General features: G+C 42.8%; 5 protein-coding genes across 6 annotated transcripts; 4 read left to right on the top strand and 1 right to left on the bottom strand.

Annotated features, from left to right (window-relative positions):
• Nucleotides 1-727: 727 nt before the first annotated feature.
• Nucleotides 728-2,384, bottom strand: LOC135652112 (protein RGF1 INDUCIBLE TRANSCRIPTION FACTOR 1-like). Of its 2 annotated transcripts, XM_065172825.1 has the most exons (4): nt 2,149-2,383; nt 1,833-2,033; nt 1,335-1,550; nt 728-1,262 (listed from the first exon to the last, which is right to left on the bottom strand). In XM_065172825.1, the coding sequence occupies exons 1-4, from the start codon at nt 2,149-2,151 to the stop codon at nt 1,011-1,013; spliced, it is 672 nt and encodes a 223-aa protein (XP_065028897.1). In that variant the 5' UTR covers nt 2,152-2,383; the 3' UTR covers nt 728-1,010. The 2 variants fall into 2 exon arrangements, with proteins under 2 accessions (XP_065028897.1, XP_065028887.1); XM_065172815.1 differs by having other exon boundaries at nt 728-1,550; nt 2,149-2,384.
• A 3,223-nt stretch (nt 2,385-5,607) lies between these two features.
• LOC135652105 (uncharacterized) lies at nt 5,608-6,539 on the top strand. Its single transcript, XM_065172808.1, has one exon. It carries the CDS (start codon nt 5,675-5,677, stop codon nt 6,362-6,364), a length of 690 nt encoding a protein of 229 aa, XP_065028880.1. The 5' UTR covers nt 5,608-5,674; the 3' UTR covers nt 6,365-6,539.
• Nucleotides 6,540-14,758: 8,219 nt separating this feature from the next.
• On the top strand, nt 14,759-16,384 carry LOC135652102 (glycine-rich cell wall structural protein 1.8-like). The gene has a single exon (XM_065172802.1). The coding sequence runs from the start codon at nt 14,850-14,852 to the stop codon at nt 16,179-16,181; it is 1,332 nt and encodes a 443-aa protein (XP_065028874.1). The 5' UTR covers nt 14,759-14,849; the 3' UTR covers nt 16,182-16,384.
• Nucleotides 16,385-20,633: 4,249 nt separating this feature from the next.
• On the top strand, nt 20,634-23,611 carry LOC135672130 (ubiquitin carboxyl-terminal hydrolase 20-like). The gene is made up of 6 exons (XM_065180582.1): nt 20,634-20,895; nt 21,011-21,121; nt 22,313-22,485; nt 22,569-22,904; nt 22,985-23,104; nt 23,198-23,611. The coding sequence occupies exons 1-6, from the start codon at nt 20,634-20,636 to the stop codon at nt 23,609-23,611; spliced, it is 1,416 nt and encodes a 471-aa protein (XP_065036654.1).
• Nucleotides 23,612-24,614: 1,003 nt separating this feature from the next.
• On the top strand, nt 24,615-26,228 carry LOC135652094 (protein HAIKU1-like). The gene is made up of 2 exons (XM_065172780.1): nt 24,615-24,748; nt 24,870-26,228. Exon 2 carries the CDS (start codon nt 24,930-24,932, stop codon nt 25,920-25,922), a length of 993 nt encoding a protein of 330 aa, XP_065028852.1. The 5' UTR covers nt 24,615-24,748; nt 24,870-24,929; the 3' UTR covers nt 25,923-26,228.
• Nucleotides 26,229-26,640: the final 412 nt, after the last annotated feature.

Below are 26,640 nucleotides of genomic sequence, written 5' to 3'. Positions count from 1 at the left end.
TAACCTCCTCAGGCATTATTGAGGAGAGTGACGTTGTTCCTACTCGTTCATCTCTTCCCACCTCATCCACCGGCCTCGGGACTTGGGGTCGACAGCCTGGGCCCCTTCGGGACCCACGAAAGCTTTTCTTGGACCGAGAATCCGCCTCATCTGGCGGCGACAGGGTGTACGAGTGGGTGTTTTTTACCTCGATGTCGACCAAACCGCCACGTGGTATCAGGCCAGGGCGGTATAAATTTGCCGTGGGACCGGGAAACAGAAAAACTATCATCTGGCGATACGAGCCTGGACGCGTGTCGAAACAGGAAAACAGATGCTGGAGACGATGTGCGTGATGGCATCCACGAATCGAGTCCCGAGAAGTATCGATTCTTCTCGGCCAATTAGTTCTCCTCGAAAAGCTTCACGCCTTCGAAGAAAGGCTGGCGCTGACAATAAAAGAAAAAAAGAACGACCCTGATCCTTTTCTTACCTCGATCCACACCGTCCATCGAGGATTAAACGGCATAGAAGGCCATCGGTCCCACTTACCGACATGTGGGCCTTGGCATCGACGCAGAAAGCCCGAGACGGGTAGGATGCACCCCGCCTTGCCCCAAACGACAACGGATCACGTCATATCCACCAACAGTACGATGCCACGTCCACACCGGCGGACCATACCCGTGTGTGACACTTCGCGCCACCTCAACAGTTGATAAAGATAAATAAATATACAAAATACATATGTAAATAAAGAAACCTTCTTTATTACTATATGGAGTGCCCGTGGTTTTTAGACACGCACGTAACCCTTCCCTTCGATATTTACAGTTACCAGAGCCTTCAAACAACATACTTTTTACTGTACAACTCTCTGAAATAACTACCAGTTATTTATCACCACAACGACAATGCCTCGAACACTTGCTTTAAAGATGCCTTCACCTGTTCTGCTCTTTTTTCCTGCCGCGGTAACTATGTGATTGTGCTACTACTCCGTTGGAACTCGTGGTAGAGTAGGTGAGCGACTAGAACTCCAGTATCAGGCTTCCGAAGGGAGCCCTATGGGGGATGCCCTTCCTTCTCTTGGCGCTGCTGAGGCTGGCGGCGGTCGGCGGGGGCGTCGACGGAGTGAAGCTGTGTGTCACATTGCTCTTCTCGCTGCCACGGCTGGTGCTCGTGTAAGACTCATCTGTGTCTGACTCCGTCGTTGACTTTATCTTGATGGCCTCGTGTAGGATTTTGTTCTTCCTCTTGCTGTCTGGTGCGGTGCCGGCCATCTGAAACGGACATGGCAGTTGAATGATTGATGATGCCGCAGAGATTGAATCAAATGGCATGGAGGTGGGAACCTTGCAGCCGAGGGAGCAGAAGCGGAAGGAGTCGAGCAGGCTCCGGCCGCAGACCTCGCAGTTGTTGGTGACGCCCTTGCGCGGCCTCGGCTGGGGGCGTTCGTTGAGGAAGACGACGCGGGCGCTGTTGATGATGTACGTCTGCACGCCGGTGAGGTCCAGCACCTTCTGGATCTCGGAAACTCTGATCACGTCGTGGTAGGAAGACCTCCGTATCTGCAACCAACACCAGGAGAGAACAAGCTCGTCATCGCAAGGAATTCGATCGATCGCTTGGTTTCTGCGAGACGGAGAGAAAAAGGGCGGGAAAAGTTGGGAGTTGAGCGACTAGAATCGAGGGAAGACACTGATGATGCAGTTCTGTATAAGAAGTTTATGGTGATAAGAAACAAGGAGATCGTCGAAGGAACCATTTCCACGGTAGGACAAGGAGGTCGGCTTCTTGTACAATCGGAAGAAAGGCTCACCGAAAGCAGACAAGCAGAAGATGAAATGGACCTGAATCGGGTGGTGGCCGCTGTGGCGGTCGAGACAGAAGGAACAGAGGGCGCCGCTCATGCAATCGAGACAGTACATGTTGCATTCGTTCCTGTGGGAATCAGCGTGGTACTTGCATTGGACGAAGAAGTTCGTCGACAGAAGCGGCCGCAGCCACGGTGGCCACCGGCCTCCCTCCTCCTCCACCGTCCCTCCTCCACCCTGTTCCATTCCGTATCACTATCATCAGAATCCCACGCCAAAGCAAATCGCTGCCAGCTTTCGAACGCAGCAATAACCATTTTTCGCAAACAAGGAAGGAGAAAAGAAACATCACCATGGTTCGCCGGTTCTTGATGTTTAGCTCTCTGAATGGAGATTCTCGATCATTAGACAAAAACCCTCCTTTCTTCTCTGCTTACTTGAAGTTGCCGGAATCAGACAGCTGACAGAAAGAGGAGAGGAAAGATTTCAAAGGAGAGAGAAAGAGAGAGGAAGAAAGCAGAAGCATTCGCCAGAAGGAGCCATTGTTGACTTGGAGAGAGAATGGGGGTGTGGGAAGGAGCAGAGAGTGGAGTCGCTCTTATCCTCTCACAAGACTTGTAAGAAGCGTTAATTGCAAGTAACTTTTTTTAGCTTTTCATCTCCCCCCATCATCATCCCACACCCACTTGTTTATTCCTGATGCATGTCTCTGTCTCCCTGCTCTTTCTCTACGTTATTTCCCGTGCTTTCATGGCTTCATGTTTGCTGCTTCTGTGCCCGTTCCTCTTCGACCCAATCACAACAATGCCATCGGGCTCGAGTTCATTTCACAGGCCAATTAGCTGCGACTCGTTCCACACGCTCTCTTATTTTTGAGGGTCAAAGTCCATGATGGGGGCCAGTTCAGCACTGAGGAATTGGAATCTTTCGTTAATGGAGTGTTTCTCCCATCTGCCATTAAAAATTCCATTTAACACTGGGTCCTACACCCCGCAATGTGGGACCTGCGGACACTTGATTGATTGAGCTATGATTGTGTTCTTTAATTGAATCTAGATAGCTTCTCTGAAAGCGATTACTACCGGTCTGATATGAAAGAATAACTTCAATTATTTTGTAAAAGAATATATTAACTAAATTATATACTTACAAGAAGAACTCTATAGATTATTAGAGTATAAAAAATGGATCAACCGAGAGTACAATCAATGCTCTCTTAGTTTGGCTTGCTGCCGCTGTCGTGTAAAACCTTCAAAGCCTGCTGCGGAGTCAAATGTTTGAGATCGAAGAAACCACATGGAGACGACACGCGTGCATTGTTGTGGCTGCAAAGCTACTGAATGGCATCCCTTGTTTCCCGTGTAAGGCCGAAATGTGCGGGATATTTGGGACTTTGTTGCTGCTACCGCTGTTGTTGCTTCCTGTAGCATTGATTGCAAACAATAATATTCCAGCAGCTGCAATGATAATGATAATGATAATAATAATATCTCCTGCTTTGCCCTTGGAAAATGTGATGCAGACTGATGGGCCAACAATATTATTATGGGCTCAGTCGATTACTCTTGGACTCGGGAGATGCCAAGTCACGACCCAACAGGTAGATATGGCACCATGAATGGGCTCTGCCTCCGCACCTACGTTGGCACCTACAGCTCCAGCTAGTGAAGGATGAATGACCCAGCTTTTGATGGATTACGTCTTTCTCTAAATGCGTATGTCTCATCCATCTACCTGCCTGCGTACCTACCACTGCATCGAATAGTGATCGTGCGATAGTTTCACTACATACGCACGCATGTCAGAACTCATCAGTCGTCGCGGAGCCATCACCTCATACCTCTCTTGTTGTCGACATGATCTCTCGCCCGGTGATGGGTAACGAGCTGCTTCAATCCTGCAGCTATCACCTCACGTCACAGCTCGCACGGATCCTCCTCTCCTTCTTCCGAAGCACTAAAGTAGCCAAGCCTCTCCACTGCTGTACGAACAAACAAAGGCTCCTCGATCTGACGATTAAATCTGAGAGCCTGATCATCTATATCGTGTCATGTTCGACGCCTATCACATCAAAATCTTCCCTTTCATCCTTTCGCCGCTGCATTGGATCGGAAGAAGCACACACACACACACACCAAAAGCAGAGCTCACGACACGTCGAACCGCGGTTTCTTCTGAGTGGCCATCGCTGTACCCAGAAACTAAGATGGAACTCCATGGCCATGATCGAACACGGTACTGATCGAGCAGGGATACAGGTCACAGAAGCACGGAAGTCGGGGATCGCTCTCGATTGCCTTACAGACGACATGCCAAAATCTTGGAGGAAAAAGGAAAAATACTCGAAGAAGATCACGATAACGAATCAAACTGTGAGTAAATCTTCGTCTGGTCAAAGCGAGATCATGTTATCAGCAGCCGTTCCTATTAAAAGTTTGGATATGGAAATGATCATGATCATATGCTGCTACATCCCTGTTGTTGGTTAGTCCTAAAGATCGCTGGACCATTGCATCATATGCTATCCATGTGCACTACCAAACCTTGGTCGCCTCCTTTCACCTCACCTGCCCAAAACTAAAAGCATAAAGCAGCACAGATTATATCCTGCAAAGATTAGATATAATCATGCATGTTCTTGTCATATGGCCGTCTGGGCTCCATTTTGATGTAGAAGTAGCAGTCAAGGATCGCGGCAGCAGATTGGATCGGTTTGATTACGAACAGGAAACCACGACGACAGCCAATCGACAGCATTCTTTGATGTTCGAAACTAATCATTTCATAAGAAACAATAAACATTGTTTATGTTTGACCAAAACTTTTTTATGTTTCGAAATGTTTTCGTAAGCAGATCTTTGACTAGGTAAAAGAAGGAAGATTAAATGATGACTTTTACTTATTCAAACAAGTTGCAGTGTCTTTAAGACAAAGCGACGTTGGGGCTTGTTCATACGTGTGGTTGACTCGAGCTCTGTCAAGCTTTGGGCATAAGTTGAAACTGAAGACGCTGTCCTCGGACTTGGTTGGATCATACTAAATCGTATTAACGTGGGAGTGGACAAAGTCTTCTAATTCCCACCGGGCAAGGGCGACCGTAGAAAAGCTTAAAGATTAGTTTAAGCTCTAAATAGCTTTGAGAAAGATGCCGTTTGTATGTAGCTGTTGTCGATGTTGAGCCTCCCATATGCGTAGAAGAAACGAGACTGGGATGAGGGCGATGTCACTTTCGCGATGCATCAATACACCACAAACGAAGGGGTTGGTGAAGCCGCCCGCCCCATTTAATTCCGAGGAAAAGCGGAGTCAATAAATGCAGGTGGCCCGAACACCCTTCTCCTCCAAGACAAAGTTGCAGATATTGATCTGGATATAAATAAAATTGCACTGGTTAGCTTACCGTGCAGATCGCGTATGAATCGCCCTTGGTAATTCGTATCGATTTGATTCTAAACACCCGAGTATGACATGAATACCACCGACCGTAGGTGTGCTCGATCCAGTCTTAAAAGTGCTTGTCATGTAAGCTACGAGCATGACGATGCTCTCTGTTCATCAAGGCCGTCGTCGACGTAAGCTGATGCAGCAGAGACCGAGTTGGGGTCGCGTGGTGGAGTCTAAACCCACGGCTTGAATGTGCGAGTCCACCGCGTGGCCACTGGCTGTGTGCTACGTGGCGCCAGAGATCGACTGCTCATGGCGCCCCAGCGAAACGAACGGCCCATGATAAAGGTGTGTGGCGTCGTCGTAAATAATCGAAAGGCGATGGCATGACTACGCGGCGCTGCCTCCCCTATTAATAAAAATTGACAAGCCACCGAAAGCTTCGCCGTCTCCAAAAACTGCGAAACGAGAGAGAAGCGAAGGAAGAGCGGAGGATGGGAGCCGATCAGAGATCTACGACTGAGTCAGCGGTTCCGTGGTGGAGGAACGAGGAGGAGGAGAAGGTGGTAGAGGAGGAAGCCGGATGGAAGTGCTGGAAACACCCGCTGCAGCCCCACTACGGCGTCTGCCCCGCTTGCCTCCGCGATCGCCTCCTCCGTCTCTGCCCCGATTGCGCCAGCGTCCGACCCTGCGGCTGCTTCCCCTCCCCCTCCTCCTCGGCCTCATCCTCCTCTCCCTCCTCCGCCGAGCTGGCCAGACCCGGCGGGGTGGGCCGCGGCACGGGTGTGGGGGCGGTGGGGCCCATGTCGCGGCTCATCGACAGCGAGCCATCGTTCCGGAGGTCCCAGTCGGTGGGGTTTCCGCTACTCCGGTCGACGTCGGTGTCGGCACCCCTCGTGGACGACGTAGCGGCGGCGCCGAGATCGCGGGGTAGCGGCAAAGGGTGGGCGCCGTTCTTGCTATTCTCGAAGGCGGCGAGGAAGAAGGATTCGGCGGGGTCGGAGCTGTACAGGTCGAGGTCGGTGGCAGCGGGCCGAGCCCAGGCCGCAGGCTGCGGCGACGAGGAGGAGGGAAAGGGGAAGGGAGGGCGGCGATGGTACTTTCCGAGCCCGATGAAGGTTCTCCGGCACTGGACGTCGGCGACGAAGGTGGTGCAGGAGCGGTCGCCGCTGTGGCGCGGGTGAGAATCTGCGCACGCGACAAAAAAGAAAGATGTCCGGAGGAGGAGATCGTGCGCTTGCATTAGCGTGGATGTATTAGCATTAGCATTGGTATTGTTATTGTTACACTCGTCGACGCTGCTGCAATAGATTATATGCCTTGGAAACCAACCTCGCAAGTGGAGGTGATTAAGATCGATATGCCTTGTGAGATTTCTCGTTTATATCTCCAATTTTCGAGCTGTGATGAACCGAAGTCCGTCGTAAAGTCTTCAATGATGCGATCGGATGCGGACCGCAGGGTGAGAGAAAGCAGAGAACGGAGAAGGAGACTTTTCGAGGGGTGGCACGTGCAGGGGCAGCCGTCCGTGCACGTGCAGATGTCGTTTCCTCCTTTTGAATCTCATGTTCTTCCTACTGTGCTGATCATGTAATCGGATTGGGTGGTCGACGTTGTTTCTCCTCTTTCTTCTGGCGTCGATACAAAGCATCTTTTGTAATTGAATTCAGCACATCGCTGTGCATGGATGACTTTTTCTCTCTCTCTCTCTCTCTCTCTCCAGCCAAAGCTGTAGTGAAAGCAAACGTTCGAGTGATGAACTTGATACTGATAATTGGCATCATAGCAATCAACCAGAATGAACCCATCGCCATTAGAAGCGACTTATGACCTACCGATCGGTGTCGTCTGCCATGAAAAAGGTGAGGTTTGAAACCAGACTCATAATTAAGGAAAAGGCATCTGAGGGACTCGAGAAAGCTACTTGTTGTTGGGTATTGGGTTTCAACAACCAGCATTAACCTCATTCTCTCCACTGGGAGTTATGTTTTCATGTATATGGATTCAGCTCTTAGTCAAAAAAGGTAAAAAGAAAGGTTAAAAAAACCCGTCTTTGTTTAACACTCTGTCATGTTCTTCTTCATGTTTAGAGATATTCTAAGAGAATTCAACTCGAGTTAAGAGCTTTTTTCTATTCTGATTTAAAGTACAACATGATTTTTTTTTTCCTTCTAAATTGCCAAATTAATAAATTATTAGTTATTTAGTTTGGCGACAGAGTATAATTTATACAATGGTGATTTTAGAGCTGTTTCCCCCGTTCCCATCTCTTGTCGACACCTCGCAATCTCATCTCATCTGGTTTGATTTAATTCACAGAAATCAAGAAAAGGATGAGTTAGGAGAGGAAAAAATCAATCTTTAGTTGTCGTCTGTACATAACAACATCTCATGTCCCGTCCTGAGAGCTCGGGGCGGTGTCGTCTGACGTCGCGATCAACAATCATATCGAACCTGTGTGCAATCGACCCTCGTATAATAGTATAAAAACCTCTGGCCAGCATCTAATCATGAGGGGGGGTAAAAAATAAACAATTCAACCCACGACTGACATGCTCGTCAGAGGGGCCAAAGTCGGAAACCACCCGACGAAAGCCATTTTTACAAGAAAGCGGCCACTCTCGACCCGCGAGCATCCCAGCCTTGGAAGTCGTCGATCGATGTCCCCACGATGAGCCATCAACCAGCACCCGGTCTGAGAGATGTTGTTCAACACCCCGTTGCGAGAATCCGATCGACCTCGACATCCAGCTTAGTCGACAGAAGACTCTCGACATCGATTCGTGGATTAGACCATATTGACTCATCAATCGCGACACATTTGTTCACCAACACCTCTCTCTTCTTTTTGCACCTGTCTGTCGGCAGCAGCGCTACGCTCTGCTTACTTTCTCCTCCCCCCCCCCCCTATATAAGCCTAAAGAAGACTTGACTCCCACTTGGCCAAGTTTGCTGTTTACGGTATCATCTTTAAGGTGATATACCACACCAAGAAGCTGCTGTAGGTGATCGATTCGTTGAAGCTGGTCCTCTGAGTTCCTTCTCCTCCCCTATCAGTTTCTCAATTATTTATCCTGCAGCATTGTTTTCCTTTTAATCTCGGTCGGAGGGTCTACGATTCAGAACGTATCTCCCTCTAAATTTAAGATAATAGGTTCAGATCGTATACTTACTTTTTGCTGCAGTTCTTCAAAATTATAGTCTTTGATTTACAGTAATTTAAAATTATAACTTAATAATCTGTATGGTGGGATTAGACATTTATAAAGGTAAATTCACTTTTGTTGTAATGGTAGCAATAAATTTACTGTTATCTTTATTCTTTTATTTTATTTTTATTATAAATTACAACTTGATTGTTACAATATAGTGTTATAGATTTATCAGATGGATTTATAAAAGGAATACTTTTTAAGAATATTTTATATTGTAATATAATTTAATTTCATAAAATATAAATAATATAATTTTATTTCTTGGATGACCAACTAAAAATGAATAAGGAACCACTAATAGATCTAGAATTTTATTTCTATAGTGACTTTAGCAAACACACAACTTTCTATTTTACTATTTTTAAGATCAAAAATTTTAATTTTCTTATACTATTGTCTAGGTACTTATTTAAGCTCATGTAATGATCTGTTCAATTCACATACTTTATGCTCATGACCTTTAAAACAATATAACCTTTAGGTTGATTTATGTAAATTTCTCTATCACCATATAAAAATACAATCTTTACACCCATTTGATATACTTGAAGATTGTATATAGATGCAATAGCACACATTATTTTGATAGATTTAAATTTAGTTATGGGAGAAAACGTTTTAAAATAATCTACTCTCCTTTTTTTAAGTAAAATCTTTAACTACTAGTTTTGTTTTATATTTATCCGTTATTTCATCAGTTTTGAATTTCTTCTCAAAACACACTTTTAAGTAATAGAAATTAATCAATCCCTAGACCCTATTAGAGTATTATTGGATTGGTAAGAAAGGAAAAAAAAAGGGAATATAAACAACAAATGTTTTATCACGATTGATATATGCTTATTGTGCGAGAACTTTTGAGCAATCGTTGTTCAAAAACTCTTTGATTTAATTTCTTAATTTATACATTTTAATTTATTATAAGTAAGAGTAAATTAATTCTCTTTTCTAAATTATATTTATTCCAACAAAAGTGAAATTATTTTATTAAAACTTTTATTCAAGAAGCGGTATTAAATCGACGAATCATTGAACCCAAATCTTATATGGATCAGGTGGTATATGATATCAAAGTAACATTCTCTTGCCTATTGATGGTTCCCACTAAGCAAGGATAAAAACCTCTAGAGAAGAGTTTCAAGAGTTAGAGTTGTACTCAATTGACGAAAGAATTACCGATGAGATGATTAATCAAATAGATGAAGATTGTGATGGGTTGGATGCAAACCCAAGCCAACCCACCAAAAAGGGATAATCGAGTAAAGAATATCATAGATAAGGAGGGAGAATCATCTTTATTTGATAGATGTAACCGCGAAGAAGATGTTATCAAGCATAATATCATAGCAAGAACTTGACCTTTTCAAGTTTAGGCTCGCATGGACATAAATGGCTTGATCAACACTAAAGCATTAGACTCATTGATAAATCAATTTAAAATTTATTTTGTTCTATATGATTACAATTGTGAGGATATAGTGATGCTTATACTACTCAAGTTGAATGGGCATATATATGTATGGTGGAAAGTCTATCTTTGGACTAACTATTAGGATATCTTGGGGGTGACATCACATGCGTAACAGAAGAACATAAAACAAAATCCTCAATTCTGAAAGATATATTCGTCGTCGTGCGAAGATTGATGTGCAAAAATTCACAAAACAAGAAACCATGTATGAGATAGATTGTGTTACCTAGGGAGATCGTATATCTCTGAATCCCTACAAATTTCTATGAAAGGGTGAAGAAGGTCAAGCATCCTCCTCTCTAGTGGTAATGCACACAGCAGGGTTGCGACGATGCTCCTCAAAACTTCGTGTGCTTTGAGGTGGAGAGGGGAGGAGAATATGAGAGGCAAGCAAAAGGCTCTAGCCTATAAACTACTAATTTCCTCCTATTTATAGAGGTCCCCTGTCAACTAAACCCTAATGGATCCTACCCTATTGAGTATTGGATCTTCATCCAACTACTTAAGCCTCTTAGATTAGTGGATCTCTATCCAAGAATCTTACATGAGCTCTTATTAGATCTCATCCATATGATCCAATAATTCGGGGGCTTATTGGATATTTAATAAGATAGGGGCTCCAACAGATATCTCACATCAGAACCTCTACTCATTGCAATGCCTACCATATGTATGTGACCCTCTAGGCTCAATATCGAGCTAGTTGTGGGTTATACCTGTCAGAACTCCTTTTGGCTCAGTGAATTATTATCTTCATAATAATTCACTTGACTCATCGACTGTGGATGTACTATGCCACTATGCTACAATCCCCAAACGATATAGGAGAATCCAATCCATTGGATATATTTGTCTTCAGTTATCATGTACCTATAGTCCCTCATCCATCTAATATCCCTGAGACTGTATATTGGGTATGGTGCTATCAGACCCATACAGTTTCTACTCGAGTCTCGTTCTAATCGGATTCTCCTATAGAACTCTTTCTCTCTCAATCCGAATGACCCTAGCTAGGGATTTGTCTGAGCAAGAACACATGAGACATTCCTCTCATGACACCAAGAGTGGATGATCATCTATCGATACTTAATAGTCCTCGTATGGTTGGCTACCACGCCCGATGGTCGTCTATGCTAGATCCAGAACATCCAAACATATAAGTTTGGTATCAAAGAGTAGAGCACTCATACAAGATATCCTTGGTGTCTCAAGTCTAAGGACTAGATACACCACTAGGACTACGGAATCGTTGTTTGACAATAAAGTATCATCAACTATTCAGTATTCTGTAAGCGAATCAATCAATGAACTCATTCTCCAATGAGCACTTGTAATGTATCCCTAGTGTTCCCACACGAGCAACTATGAGACCAACTGCATCCCTCTCGAGTAATTTATGACCGGGATTATTTATGATCTGTGTTTAAAGGTAAATCAGTCTCATTATCGTAATCTCATCACGATCCGATTCCCATTGCACAGATCCAAGGACATCACAATATATATATATATATATATATATATATATATATATATATATATATATATATATATATATATATATATATATATATATATATATATATATATATAATATAAAGTTCTAAATGTCAAAATATAATAAGCAAAAAGACTATGTGTCAAGTCACACGTGTCATCACTCAAGTGATTGACTTGTAGGGCACCTATGACTAGCACTAATGGTGATGAAGACATCGTGAACACGATTTTAAAATATCATATAAGAAGAATTCAACCATATAGAGTATCTTAAGCATGTATAAAGAAAGTGACACTACTTACACTAAGGAAGGGATCAATCTATGCAAGAGTACACCACTAAGTTTCAATAATAAATAACGATGCTCGGAATTTCTCTCGAAAATCACTCGACGATGATGATGAAATACATAAATTTATACACGATTGAGTCTCTTCAAAGTATATAATATTTCGATCACTAGTAACATAGTGGTGATAATTGAGAGAAAGAATTATACTTGTAATGAGAAACCCTTGAAAATGACTAAGAGGAGCTACTCAAAAGCCCAAAAGAATTTCAGTTAATACTTCATCTTCTTTTTTAAAAAAATAATATTTTATGATCATTATAAAATTATCATTCACTCTAGAAAAAAAATTAGAAGGTTCATCTAGAACTCTTCCCAATGAAGTTATTAGAAAATAATCAAAGTTGGTGAATTATGGCCACGACTGTGGATGATAGCTTCATTAAACTTTCACCAATCTCACACCTAAGTCTATAGATGATGGCTAAACTAAAAGTTATAAGCTCAAATTGAAGTCTTGGTCAAAAGATTTAAGAAGAGCTCTTCATCACAAAGATCCAAATAAAGAAAGAAATTATTGGTGTGATTTTGGATACCAAGTGCCAAAAGAACTTCATCTTGATTAGCTTGGTTAAAAAGCTTGGCGTATAGATGAAAGTTCTTCATCACCCAAGATATAATAGATTTGATGAAACACTAAACATTCATCGGCTAAGTAAAAAAGATGATGAATGCTTGTCGAAGCTCATGGATCTGATTCAATATACAAAGAACCAAAACCTTCTTTTAACATAATGAAAGAGGAGGAGAAACCAAAAGGGACAATAACAATCTCAAAACCTCGAGAAGATAAAAAATGCCCTCGAGTCGATGAAGATCAGCAACAACGCGAACCTCATCAAAATGACATACATAGATGACATAGTTGAGCACAACGATGCTAACCATATCGATCAACTAAAGCGAAACATCTAACCTACAAGTGTAGAGAGAACAAGTCCCAAAGTAAGATTCAACAAGACATAGATCACTTAATTATAGGATCCATAATTAGGGATGATCAAGCAAAATTTGAACCAAACTCTAATTTAGCCAAACTAGAGTTCTGACTCCAATTTGATCTTGATTAAACTATACTAAGACAAAGGCTAATTTGAAGTTCAAAAATTAGATTCAAGTCAACTCTAAGTTCTAAAGGGCCGTAACTACATTAAAACTCTCCAAGTCAGAATCTAGCTATGATTCCATCCCTTATAAAAGAAAAAAAAAAAAAAGGACCCATCTAAAGTATCCAATAGTAACTCAATCTCAACCTTAATACGATAAATCTTAATACCATAATGATTAGTATAGCCCCTATCAACTAAGATAACCATAATAAATTAGTGTTTTCGATGACCTTAGTCTTATAGATGTAAGAGGTTACGACACAACACATTAAAGTATCCGAGTCCTGTTCTCCTTTAAATATATAATCCATCTTAGGTTGATAAAAAGAAGAAGAAAAAGAAAAAGAGAAGAAAGAATATGGGGACAAAACTTCCACTGTATAGGTCCAATGTGTAGGACGACAGCAGCGCTCTTCTTTCCACTTGAGCGGGGGACCCGAGCGCGTGTGGATCGATCGACCTCAAGCATATGGGCGTGAGTGGGCAAAAAGCACACGGCGTGGCTCAGCCCCACCAATGGACCTTCGCTGTTATTGTGCATGCTGCTGTTGCGTTTCCTTCTGTCATGCACCATCCACGGAGCGGATATGGTTTCTTTTCTCTTATGGCCTCCTTTATCTTCATCTCGGCCGTGAATGGCCAAACCCTAATCTCTTTCACATCCAGACTAGGCAAAAGGCTGTACCATATGAGCACCATCTCTTGGCCTCATGCAGCATGGCTTTCACAAGTTATGATGACCATGTTCTCTGTTCCATGGTAGCTTGCTTGAGCTACAGCTCTTCTGGTCAACAGTGGCAGTGAATACAGGATGGTCGCACGCCACTGCAAATCCAGGTTCTTTTTGACGCTTTAATGGCGTCATATAGATCAAGTCAAAGAGGAGAACTAAAGTTTTTTTAACCATATTTTCCTATGATTTGATAGAACATTGTCTAGGATCCTTATGGAAGTGCTCCAACAGGGTGGCTTCGAGTCTTTGCGTGTAAAACTCGTCGAGCCAATCACATGTACAAAATCAATGATGTGGTCTTCAGTAAAATTTTTCTTTCTCATCATGAATCAGGTTGAATTTTGAAGTTACATCTCTCTCTCTCTCTCTCTCTCTCTCTCTCTCTCTGTGTGTGAATAAATAAGCTTCTGTCTTAATTCGTTCAAGTAATCTCATCTTAAAGGAAGTTCTGAAGATATATGTTTGTAGGTTTGGCACGCCCTTCCTCGTCACCGCTAGCCTTGACGATTACGGTTAACTCCATATGCAAGATCCATTAGCCTCATCAGAATGATTGCGTTGTATCTGTATTTGAGGCTCGCCGTAGAACTCTAGTTGTGTGGCCTTTGCATGGTCAACGCTGCAATTTAGCTCATTCTTCGAACACAATTTAGCAGGAATCGTACAGAATTTAGCAGAGCACTGCGAAACTCAATGTGAATTCGACATTCTATTTGTTCTGAGGCAAAAGTTATCTTTCAACCCCACAATGTGTACCACCGTATCCAGAACTCCAAAGTATGCTTCCAAGTGGGTCTCTGTTCTGGTTATGGAGACCTTGCTCGTGAGCAGGTAGGTCCTGCTTGGAGTGCAATAGCACAACCAATCGTGCGCTATTCCAACAGTTCCAGCTTAGGATGCAGGAAAGCAGCGCTGCTGAGGAGTGGAGAAAAGGCTAAGAACGCATCCAAGTGATAGAGTGGAGTAATCTGTTGATGCATGCAGTGATCATAGTAAAATGACCGGACGAGTTGGGTGAGGAGAAAACGTAAGGAATATTTTGCTTAAAATTTCTTCGATTGGTGTAGTGGGCATGGGAAGATGGAGTTTGCACTACAGCAGGAACGCAGAAGCTTGAGAAGTTTCGTGTGGGGGCACACATGGTGTGCACTGCTCGCCGTGCATGTATGTGCCCAGCCACTCCCAACTGACCAGCTCCACACATTACACTTCAACCATCTCCACTCACCATCTCCATAAATGCCCAACCTCTTGCTGTGTTCCATCCCATCCTCAACGCGAACTTGGTGACATGGGCACTTCTCCCGCTAGCGTTGCTGTTCCACTCCTAGTGTTGCTGGGTGCAACCATATGTATTGCCTCTAGGGTACGCTTCGTAGAGACAGCGCCATATGGTGCAGGCCACGGCATTGGTGGGGGCTCCGGCTACGCTGCTGGAGGTTCTGGCGGTGGAGGTGGTGGTGGCTCTGGCGGTGGCTATGGAGTTGGGGGCCAGTTCATCCCTGGTTATGGTACCGTAGGGGAACATGGCGTTGGCTATGGTAGCGGCTACGGCAGTGGTGGCGGTGGTGGTGCCGGCTATGGTGGTGGAGGTGGGGGAGGTTCCGGCGGTGGTTATGGAGGTGGGGGAGAGTCTGGTGGTGGTTTAGGAGGAGCTTATGGAGGTGGATATGGTAGTGGTGGAGGGAGCGGCGGTGGTGTTGGATATGGAGCCGGAGGCGAACATGGGATTGGCTACGGTGGTGGGGGAGGTAGCGGTGGAGGAGCTGGTTATGGTGCTGGATCTGAACATGGGGTTGGCTATGGGAGTGGAGGTGGTAACGGCGGTGGCTATGGTGCTGGCGGTATTGGAGGTGGAGGTGGAGGTGGTACAGGCGGTGGTGTCGGTTATGGTGCTGGCGGCGAGCATGGAGGTGGTTATGGTGGCGGCAATGGCGGTGGCGCGGGCTATGGTGGCGCTGGCACAGGCGGAGAGTATGGTGGTGCATATGGAGGTGGTGGCGGTAAGGGTGGCGGTGGGGGTAGTGGCTTCGGAGAAGGTGGAGAACATGGTGTAGGTTATGGAAGCGGTGGTGGCAGTGGCGCGGGCTATGGTGGCGCTGGCACAGGCGGAGAGTATGGTGGTGCATATGGAGGTGGTGGCGGTAAGGGTGGCGGTGGGGGTAGTGGCTTCGGAGAAGGTGGAGAACATGGTGTAGGTTATGGAAGCGGCGGTGGCAGTGGCGCTGGTGGTGGGTATGGTGCTGGAGGAGCACATGGCGGTGGATATGGTGGTGGTGGTGGTAGTGGCATCGGTGACGGATATGGAGCTGGAGGAGAGCACGGTGTTGGTGGAGGTGAAGGATCCGGAGGCGGCGCAGGGTACGGTGCCGGCGGGGAGCATGGAGGTGGGTTTGGTGGTGGAGGAGGAGCTGGTGGCGGTGCAGGGTACGGTGGTGCAGGAGGTTATGGAGGTGGCGTTGGCGGTGGATCAGGTGCCGGAGGTGGATATGGCGGAGCTGGTGGATATGGAGGTGGGGCTGGTGGAGGCTCAGGTGTCGGAGGTGGAGCTGGTGGTTATGGAGGCGGCGCTGGTGGTGGTTCGGGTGCCGGAGCTGGCTACGGTGGTGGACACGCTCCTTGAGAGAGACCTAAAGAAGCCCTTGGAATCTATCATCTATTATAAGTTATTTACGCTACTAAAAAAACAGAATAATTATATTGTTGTCGGTGTTGTGTATGGGCTTCAAGTTTGGTATTGCAAGCTCTGAGCAATGTGTGGATTGATCGTATGAGGGTACTTTTAAAACCTAAATTCCTATTTGCATAACGTTGATCGAGTCATTATTCGTTTTGTGTTGTGATAAGGGATCATTTGATTGATCGATCATTAGTGGGACTTGATCTTGATTATGAGTTTGGTCGATCGAGGTGCGGACGCTTCCTTTAGCGTCAAAACTTACTCCTCAATCAACGTGGGACTAAATGATCATACGATAAAATCTCATGCTTAATAATAATATATAAATATCATTAGCGAAACTAATGACACAAACTCTAAAAAATTAATAAAAATCAATTTATCCAAAAGATAGACATCGTTGGATCACTCATACTGCTATCTACATCTCCAATGGTAAGTTAGATGCGTAAGTTAGATGAAGTTAGATGCGTAAGTTAGATGAAGAGAAAAAAACTTTTAATCAAAAAATAGATATATTTATTATTTATCATAAATTAATAAACATATAAAAGCAAAATAAAAAGTGACTTTAATAAAAAAAAATAACCCACAAGTTTTACATTTAAATTATTTAAAATAATTTTGAGTTGGCATCATAATCCATACGGAGGTGGGGATTGGGAGTACAACACAATTACCACTTGGGTTCTACAATTATAAGCTAAGCGCGTGAGACCTGTAATCATTAATAGTTATTTATTCACTATTAGAAGGAGATAAAAACATGATAGAAATTAATAGCCTTATGCTTTAGATTAATTAAAGATATGAGTTACAATTTAGGGTGCGAGTTAGAAGTACAATCCAAGTTTCATTAACTATCATCTCTATTGATTCTATCTTAATTGATTTGGACTCCTTATCTCCATCACGTAAGTCGAGTGAGATGCATATTCATATATTCGTTAAAAAGAAAGAAAAAAAAATATTTAATCCAAATAATAATAATATTATTATTATTATTAAATTTAATATACATTTAATAAGCCCAAATATTATAACATGATAATAAAAAAGGCAAAATCCTTGAAAAAACAACCCTTTAGTTATTTTTTTTGTTTAGAGTGACCCTATTTGGAGTTTTTCTAATTTTTAAAATAACAATTATACCCTCAACAACTCCTCCTTTGTCCCTTTCACTGTATCTCTCTCTTTTCAAACTCATATTGAACCAAAAAATTCACTAATCAACTCATTTAATTAAAAAAATAATTCAAATGAATTGATTTAACATACTCAAAACTTAGATCACTCCAAAATAACTCATAGTTAATAAAATAAATAATATATTTATATTAATAAAAATAAAATATAAAATTAATCTTAAACTTATAAATATAAATACTATAAAAATATTAAAAATTAGATTAAAAGGATAAATTGTTTGAAAAAGTTTGAAGTTTTTATTTTATTTTTGGTTTATTACCATGTAGTGTCTCCTTTTTTTAATTATTATATACCATCTTTTTTGGTTTAGTATCATAAAGAGCCTCTCAAGTTTATGAGCCTCTCAATTATTATATACCATCTTTTTTGGTTTAGTCACATAACCCCTTCTCTATGTTGGTGTGACTACCAACTTGATGGCAAATTGGTGTTACTAAGACATAATAGAGGGGAACACATACGAAGGGGAGCTGATTATATTGAGATCTAACGAAGAAGAAAAAAATACACAAAGGGGAAAAAGGGTGGGGAAATGACACTGAGGTAAAGGTGGTTGATACGGTCTATTTTGGGTCTAAGACACATTACAGTCGATATCATATGTCAAGTCAGAATCCGTACTAAGGCGTTGTTCAACCCGCGTACCACCACGCTAACTCAAGGATCAGCAAGGGGAACACTCCCACACGGCAAGTCGAAATTCGTATTGAGATGCTGTTCCACATGTCCTGTCCCAAGAACCTGGGGCGACGTCGTCTAACACCACTCCGTGTGTCCCGAGACAACGACTAGTCAGAAGTGCCATCTCAACTCTCGAAGATCAGGGGTCATGCCAAACCCCCGAGCAACCTACCCTCGTACAATAGTATAAAAGCCCCTGGTCAGCATCCGGTTAAGAGGAGACAAAAAAAACAACTTCGGCCCACAATTGACTTGCTCGTCGGAGGGGCCAAAGTCGGAAACCACCTGACGAAGGCCATTTTTGCAGGCAAACGGCCACCCACGAGCCCCAAGGGCTTCGACCTGGGAATCGTTATCCTACGAACGAAGGCTAGCTGCCAACCAGCCCGAGAACGAAGAGACGCCGCTCGACCCAAACAATACCCGGACTGAGAAACGCTGATCAACACCCCGCTGCGAGGGTCCGACCCACCTTGGCATCCAACTCAGCCGATAGAGAACTCCCGACATCGACTCGTGGACCAGGCCATGCTGACTCACCAACCACGACATATTTATTCTCCAACAGTGGTGACGAATGATATAAAGGCCAAAGGTGAGCTCATTTTACTTTCTAAAATTAAGAGACACTCCACATGAAAAATAAAAAAGAGGTGTCTTATGAAAAAAAATAAAAAATTGAGGTTTTCTTAAGAAATTTACCCAAAATAATGGCTTAAGTTGAAGTTTTTAAGAACCGAAATAAATAAAATATTACGTATTTTAAAATTTTAAAAATCATAAAAACTAGTCATGTAAGATTTCGTAATTCATTTTAAAGGTTTCTTCGAGATGAACATTTTTTATAAATTATGAAAGCGAGTTATACTGTTTTTGAATAGAATCTAAAGACAATGTAACTTAGGTCTCTAAACTTTTTTTCCTTAAAACTTTAAAAAACCTTCTTTAATAATAAACTGGTTGAACAATTATCTTAAATTGAGTGAAATTAAAAAAAAATAATTTCAAGCTGTTAAAGGCTGAAAAATAAGAATACCTATTTTAAAGGCTACAAAATAAATAAAATAAATATTTAGGCCTTTGCAGATTATTTATAAGATTTTTTAAAAAAAATGAAAGTTTTAAAAATAATGGAATATGAGTAATAGAGTTTTTGAATGAGGTTACATTATTTTGAACGTAGTGCTACCGTATTCAAAAACATTGTAACTCAAAATATTTAATTTTTTTATTACATCAAAACTTCATAAAATATTCTCTAATAATATTCAAGTGATTGTTTTTATCTCAAGTGGTAGTAAATTCATCTTAGGGTAGATTTATAAAAATAACATTTTTTTCATGCTTTTAAGGGCTAAAATATCTATTTTAAATGCTCTAAAAAAAGAAGAAAAAAAGTCATTTAGGCATTTTCATGTCTTTTACAAATTAAAAAAAATCTGAAAATTTAAGAATTCTTAGAAAGAGTGAATTTTTGAGTTATATTATTTTTTATTGAGATTAAACTATTTTTAAATAAGACCCAAAAATACTGTAACCCCATTAAAAAAATAGTGCAACTCAGATCTCTAAAAAAATTTTGTATCCTCAAAGTTTAAGAAAACATTCTATAATAATATTTAAATAGATTTTATCCCAAGTGAGTTGTAAATTCACCTTAAAATGGATAAATTTAAGAAAATAATATAATTTCATGCTTTAAGGGCTGAGAAAAATAAAAAAATATAAAAATAACATTTATGTTTTCTTAAGTCATTTCCATGGTTTTATATAAATCCAAGAAATTTTGAAAAAAGTGGAATGTGAGTTGCATTGTTTTTTATTGAAACTACAAGATACCAAGATACTATAGTTTCATGCTTTATTGAACATTATTAGTTTATGATCAGTCTAGTGTCTTTCATTTGGCAATTTCAAGAGACATTTGGATTTAGCTTAAAAGGAAGGGAAAAAAATGAAAAAGAGAAAGACAAATTATTTGTTGCGGCTATTTTTATCCAATTAAAAAAATTAGAGATTTTTTTTGGAAAAAACGAATAAAAAAATAGAACTACTAAGTGAAAAAAAAGGAGAGTTTATTTAAAATAGGAATTTATTTTAGGAAGTTTATCCTAACAAAAATGGATTTTTCCAGTGTCGTATTTGGGAAAAAGAACACTTGTCTTCAAACTATTTGCCAACAGCGTATCGGTGAAGAAGTCTAAGTCTGCCGAACTTGTGTCCGTGCCGCCTCTTCCCTTTTTAAAGCGTCGTGGTGGTTTCCCTCCCTCCTCCTTCCCGAACCCTTCTTGTACCACCAAATTGCCAATTCTTTAGAACCCTAATCTCTCTTCAATAAGTCGGCCTCTTCCTTCCTTCGCATCAACATCATGGTAGCAAATTTTCATTGTATTCTAGGGTTTAATTGTCGTTCTTTTTGTGTGTGTTTGATTTCTCGACGTCTATTCCATTTAGTTCGGTCGTGATTTTGCCGACGCGAAACTGTTTTTCCTTTCGCCTCTGTCTATGAGTTACGAGCCCGGCGTCGTGGTAAGGATTCCTTTACCTTCATCTTATCGTCTACGTTGTGATCGGCTCTTGAGAAAAGGTTCCATCTTGGATGTGATTTTGACGCGAATCCGTTTGCCGTGGTTGGTACCATCGCAGGGAGCTGCTCTCTTCAACTTGGGGAATACGTGCTTCCTCAATGCGGTTCTACAGTGCCTCACGCATACCGTGCCCCTCGTACAGAAGATCCGCAGGATGGATCATCCTTGTTCCTGTTGTGGTATGAGATTTTATGGTTCATCCTTTAATTCCTCTCTTCTCAGATTTGCGTTTATTTGGGATTTGTACTATTTGCTGACTCTAAGACAAAGTAATGATTGATTCTGGAACTCCAGGTGATATTGGAGGTTTCTGCTCTTTCTGTGCCTTGAAAGGACACATCAATCGTTCTTTGTTTCTTTCAGGATATGTGATCTCCCCAACAGATTTTGCTAAAAATTTGAACAGTATGCTTCTCATTCTCCTATTATGCCATCTATTTATTGTTTTGTTAATGTGCTTGATACATGCTGATGTTTCTATATGAAATCTGGAGTTTTGTTGTTCCTATTATTCTTATATATCGTATACGAAATATAGTTTTCATTTTAAATGATAACCTGGATTGTCCTGTGATCGTTTTCCGATCGACTGTGTTTTCCAAATGCTTATTGATATTGGAAGCCCATATATCCTTTTTCTCATGAGTATAAGATAATCCAATGGTGATATTTATTGAGGATTTCGTAATGCGAGTTTGTGCATGTCTCGCTCGTTGTCGGTCCAATAGATGTTATAAAAAATTATTATCGACATGTAAGTTAACTCGATATTGTCCTAACCTAAGAGTATAAGATTTTTAAGATAATTTCGAGATGGCTCCAAGGTGGAAGTGTTGAGCTTCCGAGGTATCACCTGTACTAAGATCGTCGAAATTTTTTTTTTGATTTGATCCCTTTGATACTCAAGTGAGTGACCGAGGTCTCTTAATGGGTATGAATATTTTTGAAAAGAAAACCTTCTAGCGTAGCGTCGGGATTAGATTTTATACTTGGTCTTAGAGGGGACTACCTATAATCATCCTGACGTTCTCTTTTGGTATTTTGTTCATGTGGGCGACAAGGGGAACACAACCCCAAATCATCTACTAAGATCGTCAGAAGAAATTTTTTGATTTGATCTCTTTGATACTCAAGTAAGTGACCGAGGTCTCTTAATGGGTGTGGATTTTTTTGAAAAGAAAACCTTCTAGCATAGTGTTGGGATTATATTTTATACTTGGTCTTAGAGAGGACTACCTATAATCGTCCTGAAGTCTTCTTTTTGGTATTTTATTCATGTGGGCGACAAGGGGAACACAACCCCGAATCATCTACCTTAGACTTTTATCCATGTCAATAGATAGGTGGAGGATGACATGAATCTTTTTCTTCCGAGTAACGATTATGTGTCGGATGATAATTGAGAATTAATATATTTCCTATCAAATAAAAGTTTTCAAACTTCAGGTTGATTAAGTGATTTTGACTGTCACATAAGATTGAAATTGTGTACGTTGGTCATTAGTATGCTTGTTTAAACAGAGCAAAGTATTAGATAGTATCTTTTTCTATCTCAAATGTACTGAAATTTGGAACACTTAACCATTGGATTGGCAGAAATATCACCACATTTTCAGTTAGGACAGCAAGAAGATGCACACGAATTTCTCCACTCCTTGCTGGATAATCTGCACACTTGCTGTCTTGGTCATTGCACTACAGATCAGCCATCTTCATTAGATGAAGACAGCCTCATCAAGCTTGTATTTGGAGGCCGTCTTAGAAGCCAGGTAATTCTGAAAGTCCTTGTTAAGATGGTTGCGCATTTCTTTGTTCTCTTCTTCGTTTATATGGTATATTTTCATTGTTTCAGCTGCGATGTTGCAATTGTGGTCACTGTTCAGACACATTTGAACCGCTGCTCGATCTCAGCTTGGAGATTGATGATGTGGACAACATCGTAGATGCTCTTGCGTCTTTCACCAGGTCGGAGAAAATTGATGATCCTGACATCAACTTCACTTGTGAAGGCTGTAAGGCCCAAGTGTCGCTGGAGAAGCAGCTTAAGCTGGACCATACACCACAAGTTCTCACGCTCCATCTCAAGAGGTTCAAGAACAATGGGGTTTTTGCCTACAAGCTTCGCAATCCCGTGGAGTATCCATTGGAACTGGACCTGACTCCATGCCTTAGCTGCCCAGTAGATGAGGTTTGTGTTCCTTCAAATTTCTTGCTGATTGCACTTCAGAACAAAATCAACTTCTCATGATCTATACTCAACTTGTGCAGGTCCACTCAAAATATGATCTTTATGCAGTTTTGCTGCACATTGGTTCATTAGAATTTGGACATTATTTCTGCTGCATTCGTTCCTCTCCGAGTACATGGCATTGCATTAATGATTCGAAGGCAAATTCTGACAAAATTTCTTTCTTTCTTTTACTGAACTTCCATGGGAGGGAGGCATAATTATGGTGCTTACTTTTTGATGTTTATCTGCAGGTGTTTAGAGTCTCTGAAACTGATGTATTAGCCCAGGATGCCTATTTGCTCTTTTATGTAAAGCAACGATCGTCGTGCTGGTTTTCGAACTTAATGGACGAAATTAAGACACTAATGGCAACTGATAGTTCCCCATCATCTGTGCTGGGTCATGCACAAAGACATGATCGCTCATCTTTAGTTTATGAGGATGGTTGCAGTAGTTCTAGTGTCACCTCTGAAAGACATGAGGACGCTGATCCATGCAACAATTCTTCTCCTCCCGGCCCAGTCAACAATGATGCGTTCATCCGTGAGGGAGAAGGACGTCAGATAGAAACTCCCTTGGGAACATTCAAACTGAGGAACCATAAGAATAGTTGTGATGAGGATCTGTCTGGACCATCTTCTTGCACATCCTGCAGTCGAAGCTGAGAAAGCTGTCACGCTTATCGGCTTGCCATAACCAATGCAATCGATGGTCCATTTCTGACCCGCATCTGGACAACATGTTTGATATTGAACCGCTGGGTGAGGTTCTTTCATCTGAAGGATCGCACTCATCATCAAGCAGCTCGTTTTCATCTTATACCAATCTGCTTGGTTTCAGGATTTCGAAACATCGCTTTCTTCAGTGCTTATCTTTACATTCATATCTGTGAATCTTGCAGATATCCTTAATGGTACGACAGACTGGGAAGGATGTCCAGATCAAGAGAACAGCCACCTAACCCGAGAGTCTCGTGGCAGCAACATGAGTAAGGTTGGTTCGAATGCACATTCTTAGCGCAGCTGTAACATCAGAGGTCATCCCTCTTTCATCGATGGCTCATATTTGGGGTCCCGATATAAAGAGAGTGCCGAAGGATCCTACTACACCATCTTCTTGTTAGACATAGGGCACTTGTGTGGCAGGAGTCGAAGTCACTGTTCCTTTGGATTCCCCAGCCTGCAGAAACCTTTTTGTAATTAAAACATCGCTTTACTTTAGCTCCATAGGGACACGCAATGTTTACGACCTCGATCTGGATTATAATGTTTGATCTGCAACTGTTTATGATGTGTCCAGTCTTGTCACCTACGTGGATTATGTTCAGCCAGCATGGCATAGTCCACGTGCTTTTCTACTACACGTGTAACTCGCGTCGATTCAACATCGTATCCAGGGCTGGCGCAGCCACAAACGTCCAGAATGCTCACAGGAAGATGAAGATGGCGTGACATTTTTGACAACGAGAAAAGAGTGTAATGGAAATACGTCCTGCCATCATCCTATCCAACCATGTCGTCACTTTCCGCGCCTCGAACGATTGTGAGTCGGTCTCGTGCCATCCGTTATGAGTCGGACTCCTGGAGACATGCACGCCACATCCTTTTCTCGCTCCAGCTCACACCATTACCAGTGGCCCTCTCGCCGGCCCCTTTTGACCGTGGATTTCTATTGCTGCACCGGTCAAACGAGAGGCGAAGCAACTCAACCACCAGTCGGATGCGTCTTCGCAACCTCAGCTCAAAGGAAAGCACAGGTGAAGGCTGGGGAAAATCCAGCAAGGGGGAGGGCCGCTCGGGCACGTAAGCAAGCATCCCCCACCACCAATTCCACCACTCTATGGTTCCGTCTCAATTACTTCTCTTCTCCACTTTCTCTCGCTCTCATCATTCATCATCTCTCCCTCCCTTCCTGGTATCATAGGAAGATCCAGTAGGAAATAAGGTCATAGGAAAGAAGGTCTTGCGAAGAGGAGGCACAAGTATGGATCAGTCGAGAAATAATCACTACCATCATCATCAACAGCAACAAAATCTGGGAGTCAACAGGCTGAGCAAGAACATCCGCAAGAGCCCTCTCCACCAGCCAAACTACTACTCCAACCAAAACCCACCGCAGCTGCAGCAGCAACAACCACCACCGCCACCGCCGCCGCAGGTGTACAACATCAGCAAGAACGACTTCCGCAGCATCGTGCAGCAGCTCACCGGCACCCCCTCCCGCGACAGCAGCCCCGCCGCCGCCGCCGCCGCCGCCAATTCCCGGCCTCAGCATCGCCCGCCGCAGCCGAGGTCCCCCAGCACCCGCCTCCAGAAGATCCGCCCCCCGCCGCTCGCCCCCATCGCCCGGCCGCCTCACCCTCCTCTCCGCCCCGTCGCTGCCGCCGCCCAGCCGCCTCCCCGGTATCCGCCCCCTGTGCCTTACCGAAACCCTAACTCTAATTTGCTCCCGGTGCCGATTCCTCACCCCAATTCGAACCCTTCTTCCTCCTTCCCCCGTCCCTCGCCCTCCGCCGGCGCTGCCTGGGCTGAATCGCCCGTCTCCGCCTACATGCGCTATCTCGAGAGCTCCCTCCTCGGTTCCGACACGTCCCGCCACCCTCAGCCGCAGCCGCCGATGCCCCCCTTTCCGTCCCCAGGGTTGCTGCCCTCCCCGCGCCCGCTCGTCCTGCCATCCCCGAGAGGGATCACGAATTCCAGCTCGCTGCCCCTCCCTCCTACTCCATCAGCATCACCCTTGCCGCTGCCTTCTCCAAGCGCATTCCTGAACCTATCACCTTATCCACTGCTTTCGCCAGGGTTTCTGTACCCTCCCACTCCCAACTTCGCCTTCTCTCCGTTGGCCCAATCGGGGATACTGGGGGCGGGACCAGGAGCCGGGCCGCAGCCACCACCGTCTCCCCTCGGGTTCTTGTTCCCGCAATCCCCCTCGGGATTCTTGCCCATTCTGAGCCCCAGATGGAGGGACATGTTGTAGCTGCAAGGAGTGAGCGGTGTTCATGACATCACCATCTTTCCTTGAAACACAAAGCAAGGAGGAACATTTCTTCTGCATCAGAAGTAATCTATGAATCTGACCAAAGATCTAACCCAAGTGTCGAAGGAGATGTGGATAGCCATTGGTTGAGCGAATGACTCTGCATATATAGTCAACCTGAGCTTCTGGGAGGGTGAAGGTGTACCAGGAAATGAGGCAGGTGAAATATAGTCTACTTTTGACTTCTCTTGCTTCATGTTTGTATTGACTTACTTTACTACTAATGATCTCATAATCTTATACTTTCATGTTTTCTCAAAGTAGTAATTCTTGTGTGAGACATCAATTCTCATACTGATGGTTTGGTAATAATATCCTTATTATACAAGTGGTTTTAGGGTCTATAGGAGACGAAATATTAAATTTGAACTAGAGATGGTGTCTTTACATTGGCTTCTTCTGCATCTACAACAAAACAAATATTCATTTCTTGCACATAGTTTTCTTGTCTAGAATAAAAAGTTTTTTTTTATTCTAAACTTATAAAAAGTGAGGACAAAAGGTTGTTTTTTTTTTTCTCTTGTATTTCTTTAAGGGCAAATTTTTGAGAAAAAAAAAATTTATTTTTGGGTCCATTTTTCATATTTCCTATGGGGTGTTCCCACATTTTAATAATCTTTTTAATTACTCTTGACATGATACAACAATAGTCTCCTTT

Source organism: Musa acuminata, chromosome BXJ1-4 (assembly GCF_036884655.1).
Source record: "Musa acuminata AAA Group cultivar baxijiao chromosome BXJ1-4, Cavendish_Baxijiao_AAA, whole genome shotgun sequence".
NCBI lineage: Eukaryota > Viridiplantae > Streptophyta > Magnoliopsida > Zingiberales > Musaceae > Musa > Musa acuminata.
Note: the sequence above shows the minus strand (reverse complement) of the source record. Positions and strands in the feature narration are given on the sequence as shown.

What these genes read in the sequence shown, in the direction of transcription:
- LOC135652112 (XM_065172815.1), bottom strand. An exon ending in GCGGCCACCACCCGATTCAG is followed by an intron (nt 1,551 to 1,832) that starts GTCCATTTCATC and finishes TGTTGGTTGCAG; the next exon opens with ATACGGAGGTCTTCCTACCA.
- LOC135652105 (XM_065172808.1), top strand. Translation starts at nt 5,675, where the DNA reads ATGGGAGCCGATCAGAGATCTACGACTGAGTCAGCGGTTCCGTGGTGG.
- LOC135652102 (XM_065172802.1), top strand. Translation starts at nt 14,850, where the DNA reads ATGGGCACTTCTCCCGCTAGCGTTGCTGTTCCACTCCTAGTGTTGCTG.
- LOC135672130 (XM_065180582.1), top strand. Translation starts at nt 20,634, where the DNA reads ATGAGTTACGAGCCCGGCGTCGTGGTAAGGATTCCTTTACCTTCATCT. An exon ending in TCATCCTTGTTCCTGTTGTG is followed by an intron (nt 20,896 to 21,010) that starts GTATGAGATTTT and finishes CTGGAACTCCAG; the next exon opens with GTGATATTGGAGGTTTCTGC. An exon ending in GAGGCCGTCTTAGAAGCCAG is followed by an intron (nt 22,486 to 22,568) that starts GTAATTCTGAAA and finishes TCATTGTTTCAG; the next exon opens with CTGCGATGTTGCAATTGTGG.
- LOC135652094 (XM_065172780.1), top strand. Translation starts at nt 24,930, where the DNA reads ATGGATCAGTCGAGAAATAATCACTACCATCATCATCAACAGCAACAA.